Source organism: Plectropomus leopardus, chromosome 11 (assembly GCF_008729295.1).
Source record: "Plectropomus leopardus isolate mb chromosome 11, YSFRI_Pleo_2.0, whole genome shotgun sequence".
Taxonomy (NCBI): domain Eukaryota; kingdom Metazoa; phylum Chordata; class Actinopteri; order Perciformes; family Serranidae; genus Plectropomus; species Plectropomus leopardus.
In genome coordinates this window covers 27,252,398-27,267,834 of record NC_056473.1, presented here as the reverse complement: position 1 = coordinate 27,267,834, position 15,437 = coordinate 27,252,398, and the positions used below count along the sequence as shown (strand labels likewise).

General features: G+C 38.9%; 1 protein-coding gene across 1 annotated transcript; it reads left to right on the top strand.

The window, feature by feature from the left end:
• Window positions 1-13,916: 13,916 nt before the first annotated feature.
• On the top strand, window positions 13,917-15,197 carry LOC121950358 (leptin-like). The gene is made up of 3 exons (XM_042496323.1): window positions 13,917-13,996; window positions 14,537-14,729; window positions 14,814-15,197. The coding sequence occupies exons 1-3, from the start codon at window positions 13,956-13,958 to the stop codon at window positions 15,147-15,149; spliced, it is 570 nt and encodes a 189-aa protein (XP_042352257.1). The 5' UTR covers window positions 13,917-13,955; the 3' UTR covers window positions 15,150-15,197.
• Window positions 15,198-15,437: the final 240 nt, after the last annotated feature.

Here is a 15,437-nt window from a genome sequence, read left to right as displayed (position 1 = left end):
TCACTTTAAGTGTTTGAACAGACAAAACAGAATGGAGGATCCATTGTTAGAAATTACATTTTCTTCTGTCATTGTAATAAATATAAAGCACTAAATTTAAGTTCAAATTATGTAATTTTTGTTTGATCTTGACACCAATTAGATGATTACTTTAAGACATTAAAATCCTTTATTTTACTTAAAGGCTTGATGGGGAGCCTAGTGTCTTCTTTATTGACAAACGATTAAACAAATCAAGTGCAAAATATATATTAATGTGTACAAATTTCAAAGTTTTATTGCATTTTATTCCTGAAATCTTCTGTGAAGCCATCTTACTGCTTTGGTCAGGATATTTCTGATTTTTTTTTCTTTAAATTAAAGTTATCTCAATCTTACTTAAAAGCTTAAAACTGGATATTCAAAATTTGATCCAATCCAATCCAAGTTAAATCCAATCAGATTATTCCTGAATAACTGGGCCCCGGGGACCAGAATTGACACCCTTTACTCCAATTATGAATACGTCTGAAGCACCACAAAACTCCTCCAGGAGGTGGCAGCATTGCTCAGGTTTTTGACTGTAAAGAAATCTGATTTCAATACCAACATTAGCAATACACGCATGATAAATTCCTGGGCACACAAGCAGTTAGGATGATGACCATGATCTTGATGATTTTGTCCTTGTGTGTAGCAGATGCCGTAAGTAAATGATTCACTGTATTTATTTGTGATTACAATCATCACTATCATCACACCAGTGTTTGTTCAAGGAAAATTGACTGAGCATTAATCACAATATTATTAATCACAATAATATGATAAATTAATAATAGTAAAAATAAATAGCTTGCAGGACTGCCAGTCAAAAGTTCTAAATAGCAATAAAAACAGTAAAAGGATGAAAATGTTCAATAGCAAACAAATCTGCCTTGATTGAAATAATGCACAACAGAAAAAAACAGTAAAATGTTGAAATTAAAAATGGGATGTACAGTAATCATGTTATCTAACATACACACATGAGCTGCAGACGCATACTTATTTAATTTTCATACCACTTGTAAGTTGTTTCATTTATTTGGTGCCAAAAATTAAAAGCAAGTGTATCCAGCTTAACACTGATCTGAGTAGTTTCAAAGGATGAAAATTCCTGTGAGCGCCTGTGATGAGAAATAGAGTTAACTTTTAAAAGAGATGTTATATATATATTTTTTAAATCTGGAGGCATTCGCTTGCCCATAAAGTGAATGAAAAGCTCTTGTCCAGCACTTAAGCAGCCTACACATAATTGCATTAGTAAAGGAAATGAATTATGAGCTCCTGTGCACTTGTTTCAACTCAATAAACCCTCTCTGTAGAAATTTGTCATTTCCTATTTATCACTCATTTCTGCTGAAATTGGCATTTCCTGTGTCCAGATGTTTTTTTGGTAAACAGGATAAAAACACAATCAGGTGCATACCAATTGATTCACCATTTCTGCACAGCAGTGATGCAATTTTGCTTCCAGTTAAACACACACAAACAGATTATTACACCATTCTTCATCAAGTGAATCTAAAACTATCCCACACAGCTCGATGAAAGAAATCCAGCTTTCTGAATTCTGGTGTGGAATAACTTTTTTTTTTTTTTTACCTTTTAACTCTTGCTGTTTTGTTTGATTCACTTTTTCTCCCCAAAAGAACAAGAATCAATCATTTTTTAATATTCTCATTTTGACAAAAACATTGGTGTGTTTACTTAAAATATGATGTTGGAGGGTTTATGTGAAATTGTTGAAGTCTCCTTCCACTAAAAAAATGTGTTGTTACTTCACTTGAATGTTTGACCTTCATTGTGTGAACTGATGTACATGTGTGCAGGGTTATATTCTGGATTTTTACATTCATCAGTTTAGGACATGTGATTTGTGACATAAGAACTTTAAAAGCCAGTCATGGAGCAATAGAGAGCCCCAGGGGTGACGTTTTTCTGTAGGCCAACCTGGAAGCTAATGTCACCCTGGTTTCCTTGTCAAAAAGCCTGTGGGATTCTTCAATGGGATTTTGGATCATGGCAGAAAATACACTCTGTGTTGAACAAACATTTGTGACACTTGCACGTTTTGTTCAGCAAGGTCATCTTCACAAATGAAGACCTTTTTCAGGATTTTTGAAGCCAAAATTCAGCCGGCAAAAGTAAAAAGCTGAGGCTAGGCTAAAACGAACTGTACTGATGTTTTTTATGTTGTAGAACAAAACATGACAGTCTCTTATGCCTGTGCTAACCACAGACATTATTCCAGGCTTCTCACCAAAAACCCTTTAAAAAAACATTGACATTGAAATGAGGAAACCGGAGGTGCTGATTGCAAAAGGAGTTCAAGGTTTCAGGACTCGTTACTGGGGTTCTCTATATGTGTCATGTAATGCAGAGCAGATGGCCAAAATGCAGGAGACAGCAGGCAACAGGAACTCAAAAAGATCACTCATTAACCCAAAGAAAAAGCAACTTAACATCACACAGATAAATCCCAAAGACTGAACTGAAAACCAGGACTTAGATACAAACTAGTCTGATGAGGGGATGAAGTGCAGGCGGAGAAAAAGGGCGGAGAAGCTCAAGCGAGGGGAATAAGGTGATGAGGCAGGAGAACAGAAAGAAAAGAAAAGAAAAATTTTCCAGTCAAAGTAATACATTTGAAAAAAAAGTAATACTCAAGTAAAATACAGATACAAACTGTAAACAAACAGCAGTTAATAAAGGAAGATGGACATACTTTTAAAAGAGTGTTTTTAAAAGCGCTAATGTCAACAGCCTCAACAAAATCCCTATTTGACATTTAGTTTTTGACATTTAAATACGATTTGATGCTTAAGTTAAACGTAAAAGAGTATTTAAACATTAAATAGTGCAACAAGTGTCTCATGACAAAATAGCAATAATCAAACAGAAATATGTGCAGAGAACATCAACACAAAACAGCATATGAAAGGCAATGTCTGGGTGACTCAGAGCATGTCCAAAAACGTTTAAAAACACAATGGGTTTTCAAGCGCTTTAAGCATTTTAAGCAGTGGGTGTGGTTTTCCCAGCATGCCCTGGGGTGCTGGGAAAACCCCACCCACATAATCCCCAACATGCTACAATACTCTACTATGCCACTGCTCTGTTTTCCTGCTGCCCCCCTCTGCTGGCCTCTTCGTGCTTGGCTACCAGATTAACAAGAATGCCATTCCTCAGATGCAGACCATTATATCAATGTTACCAAAATAAATTGACCAAAAACGCTTGTAAATAGGCTAACTGAGTTTCTCAAATCTCCTTGTCACTAATAAATGACATATTAAAACTAGCTAGCATCAGTTTCATATCCTACATTCTTTGCAAAATGAACAAGATACTGGCAAAAAAAAAAAAAAACAAACTCTAATTCCCATCAATGATGATGAAGTCGGTTTGTTAATGTGTAACATTTCTACCATTTCTGTCGAAAATACTGGAGCGCGCAGTATTTAACCAGGTCTCTGAACACTTGTGGAACAACAACCTACTTGACTCCTTTCAGTCTGGCTTCAGGTGTGACCGTTCCACTGAGACTGCACTCCTGTCAGTCACTGAGTCACTGAGACTGGCTCGAGCTGCTGGTCAATCCTCTGTCCTACTGCTGCTGGACCTGTCTGCTGCCTTTGACACGGTGAACCATCAAATCCTCCTCTCCACACTCTCTGAGCTCGGCGTCTCAGGTTCTGTCCTATGGTGGTTCAAGTCCTACCTCACAGGCAGATCCTTCAGAGTGTCATGGCGAGGAGAGGTGTCGCGGTCACATGGCCTATTGACAGGGGTTCCTCAGGGGTCGGTGCTTGGTCCCCTACTCTTCTCTCTGTACACCACCTCACTCAGTGCAGTGATCCGCTCCCATGGTTTTCTCCTACCACTGCTATGCTGATGACACTCAGCTCTTCCTCTCCTTTCCACCTGATGACAGAACGGTCTCAGCTCGGATATCAGCGTGTCTGGCTGATATCTCCACATGGGTGACGAAATGTCACCTTCAGCTTAAATGTCTAAGACCGAACTCATGGTCTTTCCAGCTTGTCCATCTGTTCAGCCTCGGATCAGTGTCCAACTAGACTCGAGCCTACTTTTGCCCACAAACTCAGCCAGAAACCTGGGTGTCATGATTGATGACCAGCTGACCTTTAAGGTTCATGTGGCCTCAGTTTCTCGGTCTTGTCGTTATGCCCTCTACAACATCAGGAAGATCAGACCCTTCCTGACCCAACAGGCCACACAGCTTCTAGTTCAGGCTCTGGTGATCTCACACATTGACTACTGCAACTTTCTTCTGGCAGGCCTCCCTGCATGCCCATTCAAACCTCTTCAGATGATCCAGAATGCAGCAGCACGTCTGGTCTTCAACCAGCCCAAAAGAGCACATGTCACCCCGCTGCTAATTTCTCTTCACTGGCTTCCAGTGGCAGCCAGAATCAAATTCAAAGCACTTCTCTTGGCTTACAAAACAATCACAAGAACTGCTCCAGCCTACCTGGAATCCCTGATCCAGGTCTACTCTCCTTCTCGCCCACTACGCTCTGCATGCGAAAGACGCCTGGTGCTTCCAGCCCAGCACGGCTCTAAAATCTCTAGCCAGACTCTTCTCTTCTGTTGTTCCCAAATGGTGGAACAAACTTCCAAACTCTGTGCGTTCTGCTGAGTCTCTTTCTACTTTTAAGAGACAATTGAAAACTCAATTGTTCCGAGAACACCTAGGCACTTAACCTGACTCTTCTCCTCTTTGCCCTTTGGGATAGATTAAGTCAGATGGTCCAAAACCCAGCACCTAATGATTATCTAGCACTGACAAAGTTGTGTGATGTTGTATGTTGATTGTCATCGTAAGTAGTGATACTGAGATTGTTGAATCTCAGATGCTGAGATCGCTACTGGTTATTACTTTGGTTTCCAAAAAAAAAAGGGGGGGGGGGGGCTATGCGGCACTTCTTCTTCTGCCACTAGACAGCAATACCTGTGACCAATCAAACCTGAAGCACTTTTGCACTTAGTAAGGGTTTTTTCCTTAAGTCTAAATTCTTGCTTGTGTTGTACGTCGCTTTGGATAAAAGCGTCTGCTAAATGAAATTGTAGAATTGTAGAATTGTAGAACACACATCCTCTGAATTGGCCGTCCTCTTCGGGAAAAACTGCTGTCCAAATGACAGTTTCTGAAGTTCCTTGGAAGTTGAGGGCAAGTTTTTTTTATTTTTCTAAAAGAAAATTGACTGAGAAAAACAAGTCAAATGTTAAAATTACAAAAGTACAGCAACAAACCGTTTAACACAAATAGGCCTACAGTATTTTACTGTTGAATCTCCAGTTAAGTTGGGGTGAAAGACGTAGGTCAGCTTTTAACTCTGCCTGCTTTTTGAAACTGCATCAACTGAAGACTTAAATACAAACTAGTCTGATGAGGGGATGAAGTGCAGGTGGAGAAAAAGGGCGGAGAAGCTCAAGCGAGGGGAATAAGGTGATGAGGCAGGAGAACAGAAAGAAAAGAAAAGAAAAATTTTCCAGTCAAAGTAATACATTTGAAAAAAAAGTAATACTCAAGTAAAATACAGATACAAACTGTAAACAAACAGCAGTTAATAAAGGAAGATGGACATACTTTTAAAAGAGTGTTTTAAAAGCGCTAATGTCAACAGCCTCAACAAAATCCTCATCTGACATTTAGTTTTTGACATTTAAATACGATTGATGCTTAAGTTAAACGTAAAAGAGTATTTAAACATTAAATAGTGCAACAAGTGTCTCATGACAAAATAGCAATAATCAAACAGAAATATGTGCAGAGAACATCAACACAAAACAGCATATGAAAGGCAATGTCTGGGTGACTCAGAGCATGTCCAAAAACGTTTAAAAACACAATGGGTTTTCAAGCGCTTTAAGCATTTTAAGCAGTGGGTGTGGTTTTCCCAGCATGCCCTGGGGTGCTGGGAAAACCCCACCCACATAATCCCCAACATGCTACAATACTCTACTATGCCACTGCTCTGTTTTCCTGCTGCCCCCCTCTGCTGGCCTCTTCGTGCTTGGCTACCAGATTAACAAGAATGCCATTCCTCAGATGCAGACCATTATATCAATGTTACCAAAATAAATTGACCAAAAACGCTTGTAAATAGGCTAACTGAGTTTCTCAAATCTCCTTGTCACTAATAAATGACATATTAAAACTAGCTAGCATCAGTTTCATATCCTACATTCTTTGCAAAATGAACAAGATACTGGCAAAAAAAACAAACTCTAATTCCCATCAATGATGATGAAGTTGGTTTGTTAATGTGTAACACACATCCTCTGAATTGGCCGTCCTCTTTGGGAAAAACTGCTGTCCAAATGACAGTTTCTGAAGTTCCTTGGAAGTTGAGGGCAAGTTTTTTTTTATTTTTCTAAAAGAAAATTGACTGAGAAAAACAAGTCAAATGTTTAAATTACAAAAGTACAGCAACAAACCGTTTAACACAAATAGGCCTACTGTATTTTACTGTTGAATCTCCAGTTAAGTTGGGGTGAAAGACGTAGCTCAGCTTTTAACTCTGCTTTCTGCCATCATTATCTGCACTCCACTGAGGATGGCCTTTTTGTGCTCACCATGAACGCACTTCCAGCAGAACCTGTTCAGAGTTGACTGAAATCATTGTGAGCTGTTATTCTGATTCTCAGAGAGTCCCAGCTCAGGCTTAATTAACTCGGAGGTTGGGATTAGGCTCAGAGTTTGTTGAGCCTGCTTTTTGAAACTGCATCAACTGAAGACTTAAATACAAACTAGTCTGATGAGGGGATGTGCAGGTGGAGAAAAAGGGTGGAGATGTTCAGGTGAGGGGAATAAGGTGATGAGGCAGGAGAACAGAAAGGGAGCTGATTGGCTGGGAGAAACTGAGGAGCAGGGAGGGGGGACTAACGAGGCTGATGTAAGACAGGCGTGACAGAAAACAGGCAGGAAGTAACACGAGACATGACACATGAGGAGATAACCTACAAAATAAATCAGGAAACAGACTAACCATGATTAATACATGAAACATGGAAAAACAAACAGAAAACCCTAAAACAAAGTCCAAAAGACACCGACATATTAACAAAAACCCAAGACCATGACAAATACATTCAAAATCCTGAAAGAGGGAGGGAAGGATAGATAGATGGATGGATGGACCATTTGCATCCAAAACATTACCTACACACTAATCCCATCCTGCACAAAGAGTCATACTTTCTGGTTGTTCAGAAGTTTTTATTGTAAACATTTTTTAGCACTGTGAGATTCAATAACTGGTTGTTATTGCAGCATTCCCTCTTTCTTTTGTTTTAATCTTTTAATGAACCCACTGAAACTTGTAATTTCTTTCCAAAACATGGAAAGCAGGCAATGAGTAACTTTTAAAAATGACCAAAAACTTTAACACGGAGCACTTTTAAAGTAAAAGAACTATAACAGGAAATGACCAATTTCATGACCTAGTAAAAAGTTCCAAGAAAATTACCCAAAAGAAGTAAAACAGGAAATTACTTAAAAATTGCTAAAATGTAACAATAATTTCTGATAACTGTAATAATCATAAATATAGGTGTGTTTTTTTTGGAATTTTTACTTAGTTATTTGAAAATGTTCTAATGCTTCTCTCTCTCTCGTTTTTTTTTTTTTTTTTTTAGCTAATTTTATTGCCTTTCTTTATAACCGATGTTTTTGTCAGAAATCCCACAACTTTGCTCAATGTTTCAAAGCACAAGATGGGAAAGGCACAAGAAAAACTGATGACAATACAGGTTTCAAGGGGTTAAAGGGAAAAAAGAAGCATAATTCCGATAAACGTTTTTCATTTATTTTTCAATGTCCCTGCAGTTCCCTCCCACCCCATCACCCATCCTCACAAAAGCTGGAACAATATTAACAGTCCTGAGCACGGCCCTCAAACTCTCCCTTTCAAGTTTTATCATTAAGCTATAAAACAAGACAACAGAAATACACAAAGGTAACCTCTCCAGTGCTTCCTGAATAACCTGCATTGCACTGTGCTGCTCCAGCACATTCACAATGGAAATGTGTCTCACTGTTCTTTGGGGAAAAAAGAGAAAAAAAACTAATATAACATAGGTTAATTTTGTGAACTGTCAATAAGTTTAAATTGAGGGTTTTTTTTTTAATTCTTTTTGATTTTTTTTAAATTATGTTTACATTCACAGTCTTACAAAATGTTCAGTATTGGACATTGGTCCAAGTGATTATGCAAAAGTGCCTACTTAACTGTTTTGACGTCAGATCTTAACTTTCACTATGAATCAGCTTGTTTTGACTCAGACCTGTTTATGTGTTTTGGCACAGTGTGTTTCCAGGTGTCGGACTGCATTGATTGTAGAACAAAGAAACTGTACAGAACAATCTGTTAGCATGAACTCAAGATTTCAAAATTTGAGAATGAAACACCTTGGTCTTGGTCTCCTGTCAATGAGTTTTGGAATATTAGTTTTGTGATGATACATCAACTTCTCTAAAATTAAAAATCCAAAGACACAGAGGACTGATTTACAGTAAGTCTGTTTTCATGACTCGGCTAAAACTTTTATGCTGCAGGGATTTGGCTGACTGGAACAGGCATTTATTGTAAGTGTCTATTATTCAACATTCACAGCAATGGTGGGAAGGGCTTAAGCAAGATGAACCCAAAAATTTTTTGGACGTTGCACAACATGTCACTAGTTATAGTCCTCATGAATTCATTCAGGTGTTGTAACACTTTTAGCCCCTTAATCTTTTGTAAATAGGTTGCATTGGTAGGCTTTAGAATTATAAAACCAGTGTTGCTTAATAATCTGAAACCTGAGCAAATTAGTTTGATTTCTTTGAAAAACATGAAGAGAAGACAATTAGCATTTTAACAAGACATGGCCCAAAATTAGCCCAAAAATTAGAACGAAATTTACAAAAATCAAGAAAGCATATATTTTTTCTTTTACACATTTTATAATATTTTTCTCTGTAACATGATTATGATGCTAAAATTACTATAATAGCAAATATACTTTTCTAAACTATTTTTTTTAGGTAATTTCTTATCACCTTTGAACAATTCCTTGCAATTTGTGGGACATTTCTTGCCATTGCCTTTATCCCATGGTTTTGTGCTGTAACGCAGCACAAGAAAACTGATGTCGAACCAGTGTTTTAAAGGGTTAACATGTTATTTTGTTAAAGATATTGCTTGCTGTGACTGGACTTTTTACACAGCTCCGACTCATTCTGCAATACCCCCTCAAAGAAAAGCTGATTCAGGTCTTTTCGGAGCAGTTTTATGGTGTTAACGTCACACAAGTGTCTGGGGGTGAAAACACACACACCGTCCTGAATGGCAGCACATGCAGGATCACTGAATCTGAATTCCCGTCATTCCTGTGACTCACCCAGGCAGGTCCTGCTGAGTGGAATTCCTGGTTTTCATGCTGCATCTGGACAAGTAATCTGATACTATGTAAGGCGCCTTGCCATGGCTCAGCCAGCGCTAATGAGGGAGCAGGCCAGAAACATGTTGTTAACCTTTTGGTCTGTATATTACTTTACGTCATTCACTGTTAAATACATACAGCCATTCTCTCAGCCTAAAAGGGTTACTACACCCTGCAGTATTACTGTGAGTGCACAGTATATAGTTTTTATTAAGAGGGACACACACTTCCTCCAAGAATGTGACTCATATTCTCCCATAAGTCACATGACACAAAGTCCCTTATGAATTATTAATGATGCCTTGTAGTGTCCTGTCATACTCCAGGAGGAGACTTCTTGTCCTGCAGGAATGCAGTCTGAATGATCGACTATGATCAGGGACGAGGGACATCCAAACACAACTCAAAGCTTTTGCTTACAGATGGTGGTTTGAAATGCAGCCACAAATGTGGTATCTTTGCCGTTTGGAACTAATTAGAGCAAATTGAGAACGGAGGGCAAAACAAGCGCATTCATAAAATAACAACTCTTTCTGGCAAAGAGGAAATAGATTTGAGTCACCCTTTTTATGAGACTTTTTTTTCTGAAACAAAAGTAGCCATAACATTTTTATTAACCTTTGAGGTCAAATCAGTTACACCACAGATCTATCCCAAATATAAAAATGACAGCCCCCTTTTGTTTACAGATTAGCAGCCAGATATAATGAATGTGTATTCTACTGTTGGTTGAAATGTAAAAACACCAATAAATGCTACTCATAAGTGAGTCAAGTGACCATCAATTATGGTAAAATGTTTCCTGTGTACAGACACGTCACGACACAGAGGCAGGCAAAATTCTGGTGTAAAAATAGCTCACGGAAGCCAGATGCCGGATGAAAGTGTTTGTTTTTTTTTGCGTGCGATGAAACCTGCTCTGTTGCTGGCAAGAGAGCACCCCCCCCCCCCCCCCCCCCCCCCCCCCACACACACACACACACACACAACACACACACCACACACACACACACAAAGCCTCCCAGTGGATGGCTTAGAAGACACTTTAAACAATATTTGGAAGATATCCATCCAATTATATCATTCTCCTCATTCCTTAGTGGTTTTCCTTGTGAATGATACATTATTCCAGTTGAAAATACAAGTGAGATACTGTCACCTATTTACTTTCCTTCCCAGAAACATGTCCTTTAGTGTGTTTTTTTCCCAAAAATGTTCAGATCTTATCAAAGTTTTGTTTATTCAGCTCATCAGTTGGTAATGACCGCGTGTTAATAGTTTCATGAGACTTGTGTGTGTGTGTGTGTGTGTGTGTGTGTGTGTGTGTGTGTGTGAGTGCACGCACACAGCATGAGGCATTTAACAGTATGTTGGATTTACTGTAAATTATCAAAAAAACTCAAATAACCATTATGGTTTTGTTCCCTGCAGACCGCCCCCTAACACACAAAGAGTCTTGGCCGCTCTGACCTCTTTTTGTTTCAGAGGAACAGAGACGTCTTCAGCACAGCCACTCCCCTCCACGAAGCAACAACACACATCTGCTCCCAAAAGTATCCACTTTCTTTGGTAAATACATTGATTTGAAAACACATTTTCCACAGATGCATTGGATATGAGCTGATTTAGAAGAAAGAAATCTAGTGGTGGAGAAATGTGTACGTGAAATGTGGCTTTATGGAGACATCTATAAAGACATGAGGCCTGCATTAGAAACATCTGGCATCCATCTTGATATGAAATCACAGCGCTGTTGTTGTGACTTGGAAGACTTCCTCAGTTTAGCAGAACTTCATTGCGTACATTCTAATAACCTCTCAGTGTGTGATGGAAATTGTCATTGCTTACATGCACTTCTTTGTAAGTGAAACTGCAGATATGACTGCTGAAACAGTGTGGACAACAGTGATATTCATTTCATTCTTCTGTTATTGAGAAAAGTAATTTAAGGTGTTTTTTACCTTAACATGTTTCGACTGCTGTCTTCCTCAGACGAGTCACGTGATGTTATTGTGACGTGTCCTGTCAGTTGATTTGTACAGCCTTGGTCTTCCTGTCAGGTTTGAGACAATGAAAGTTTTAGTGATATTCATTGAATTTGGTAGTGTGCATTCACACTGTTTATATGTGACCTCTAAACTGTGTGTATTACCAGGTATTTATCACAATCATTTTCTGGAAACGGATCACCTAAACATTAGCTTCTGTGCAATTATGTACTGCTGTCTGACTTTGCTCAATATGTTTGGACAAAATGTAACGTTGCCTGAACTACATTCAGAACAGTACACATGGGCCGACAAGACCAAATACCCTACACCCCCCCCCCCCCCCCCCCACCCGCCCACACAAACAAAAATTTACATAAGGAGAAACATGATGCAGCTTGAGAAATTATTCAAATTCAAAAACACATTCCAAAATTCAAAAGAAATACATTATAAATGTGCTACAAATAAATACAAATAAACAAATAAAACACAAATTTGCTGCAGAAAGCCAAAACAAATCCACGCAAACATAATGCAACGTCAGAAACACACAAACCCCCAAAGCGCAACAGAAAAATGCAGCACATGCAGTAAACACAATGGAAGTTTTCCAGGCCTCTGAGTGGAACAGCACACACTCGTGCTAGTTATATTAATCTGTTGCTCTTTTGTGAGACTGTAAAAGACTTAAGTCCTTTAGACGGTCACACAGTAACAAGCTGATGAGGAATCATACAAAGAAAATGTTTGAATCTTTTGTCTCCCTGTGGGTGTCCCCTCATGGCTACTGATATTTTTCCAAATTGTAGTGTCGAAAAGTGACTACTACAGGATGGTTCTCCAAACAAAAAATGCCAGATGTGCACGGACAGTCGAAAACTTGCTGCATGGTACATCCATGAAGGGAGGTGTCTGTATCAGGCAAAATGCAAAAAAGATTATTTGCCTTGTTACGTCACCTCTTTACTCCATTTTTTTCCAGTTTCCTGCCAAAAATCAAGTTGTTCCATTTAGAACTCCTTCTCGAGGTCAGAATGGAGAACTTCAGTTTTGTTGACTGGATACACAGCTCTTTTTTTGTATCTTTTTTGGGTTTGAGTATTTTTGACTTTGTAGGATGTTTCATGTATTTGGTTTGGCTTTCTGCCACATTGTTTTTTTTTTTCATTTGCAGCACATTTCTGTTGTATTCGTTTTGGATTTACATGTGTTTTTGAATTAGCAATGTGTCTGAAGCGACAGCATGTTGATCTAACGAAAATGATTTAGGCCATTGTTAACGTTTCTGCTATTGTCGGCCACTGTAGTCAAACCGAAGTGGATAAGATCATGCAGGATGATTAATTTCAGTTAAAAATGCTCAGACACACCTCATCTTGTGTCTATTCTGTACTGAAGATGTGGCATTGGAATGTATGAAATGTAACCAGAACCTCAACAATGTTTTTCCTTCTTTGGTGACATAAAACCTAAAATGTAATACACTGGAAAAATATTAATCATATGTGAGAAGAGTAGATGACTCAGATAGAATATGTGGTTGTAAGGCAATAAAAACACATTATTTCACAATGCATCTATTTTTTCTCTCTGACATCTGACACCAAGTGATATAATCATACTGAAAAATCAACTGAACTACTGATTGAATGCACTGAAATGGAAATGAGTAATGCAGTTATTAAAAAATGTAAAATGAATAAAAGAATCGACAAGATATTAAGTCACGAAAGCAATATTTTTACATTTAAACTCAGCCACAAAACCAAACACGCAAGGACGAAAAGACCCAATGAAGACGGCAATCTAAATTTATGAGACACAGCTTATTTATAATTCCAAGAAAAAACGCAAGATCAGTCAGGAGAAGAGCTGCATCATACGTTGTCATATCACTGGTGTTATGCTTTTGTTGTTTTGGGTCTTTACTTCCTGCGACTGTGAATACGTGCTGCATAGACACACTGTGTGACGGAACATCCTAAATAAATACTGAGGTAACTGGCAGCATTAGGCAATGTTTAGAGAGAGAGAGGGATAGAGAGAGAAAGAAAGCGAAAGAGAGAGAGAGGAAAAAAAGTGTCAGGACAGGATATAACATATATGGCATATTGATTAGTCAACTGTTTGCTCTGCAGTCACAAATTTAAAAACAGTGTTATAATTATCTGTAAACTGCAATATGTAAATAAAATAAAGTTCAATGAAGTTTACACATGGGTGTGTTGTGCACTTCTTAATTTGGATATAAAAGTGTAAATTTCTGCCAGGTGACTCAAATATGTCCCAAGGGAGTCTCCAACAATGTACTTCACATTTAAACTCGCCTCCCGCCTCCTGCAGCACCACCAGGGGAGGCTGGGGTATGAGATGGGAAGAGGTATAAGCGGGGGGGGGTGGGGGGGGGGAAGGGGGGATAAGGGGGGAACAGGGGGTCGGTGAGACGTGAGTAAGAGATGAGTCAACAGCCCTCCACTATAAGATGTCCTGATGGAGCCCAACAGTGGCATACACACAGACATCCAGCTGAGGTAAGGTCAACTCTCCTCTCCATCTCGCTCACCATCTCCTTTCACTCATTCAGCACTTTCATCTCTGTTTACATTTAATTACATTCAATTACATGCATGTTTGTTTAGCAGTTCTTAAAGTGTGTGTGGATGCTGGATTTATTTTAATGCTGCATATTTGTAATAGTGTGACAGCAGAGGTTTTCTTTTAAGATAATTTTCTTTTTTGTATAGATTTTGTATCTTGTAGCTGAGGTTTTTATGAGCTTCCCCCTTCTGTCTATTCTCCACAGAGCATGTAGCAGAGGTCGAGAGTAATAGTGTCAGCCAAAGTCAGTGGTCTTTGTACCGGTTACTCAGTCAGAAATTCACAGGTGTCTCTATCACAAATATTTGCTGCCATAATCAAACATATTGTGTAAAGCAAGGATGTGTTTATGTATAAAATGACACGGCGATATAAACTTTTGCCTGCTGTCTCAGTGAGGTGACACAGAAGAAACAGCGAGTGAAAACTAAATAATAAAGAAAAGATTAACTTGCATAATCATCTTCTTTTAGGAATAACAGAAGCATTCTGAATTTCAAGAGAAATTCGACAAATATGGACTACACTCTGGCCCTCCTGTTTTCTCTGATGCACGTTTTAAGCGTGGGTACAGCTGCTCCTCTGCCGGTGGAAGTGGTGAAGATGAAATCAAAAGTGAAATGGATGGCCGAGCAGCTGGTGGTTAGGCTCAACAAAGACTTTCAGGTATGGTTTTGTTTGCGGTTACACCAAATCTAGAGTTTTTTTTACAAAAGTTGGCGTTTTTTTGACTGAATCGTGTTGTCGCAGGTCCCTCCTGGTCTGACACTAAGTCCATCTGCCGATGTTCTGGATGGACCATCCTCCATAGTGTCTGTCTTGGACGGTTATAACAGCCTGATCTCTGACACCTTCACTGGAGTCTCCCAGGTCAAGTTTGACATCTCTTCTCTGACGGGTTACATCAATCAGTGGAGGCAGGGACACTGCAGTGAGCAGCGGCCGAAGCCTTCAGTGCCGGGGCCCCTGCAGGAGCTGCAGAGTCGGAAGGAGTTCATTCACACTGTGAGCATCGAGGCTCTGATGAGGGTCAAGGAGTTCCTCAATCTGCTGCTGAAAAATCTGGACCATCTTCAGACTTGCTGAATGACAGACATTAGAATTCATATTTGTTGATTGAGGGCCTCACTTTTTGGACATGATTTGTCAAATCTGCATGTCTAACTTCCCATCTGGCCATGTTGAACTTTTGCAATATGTTTTGCACTTATTTATATACATATGTATATATTTTTTATACTTTATTTAGAAAATCTGTGTTTTATTACATGGTCTTGCTATACAAACTGATCTATACACAGATAAATCAGCTGCTCATAGGCTTGTTTTATGTCAGCGGTGTTGAATCAACAAGGCGCTCTAAGTGAAAAACAT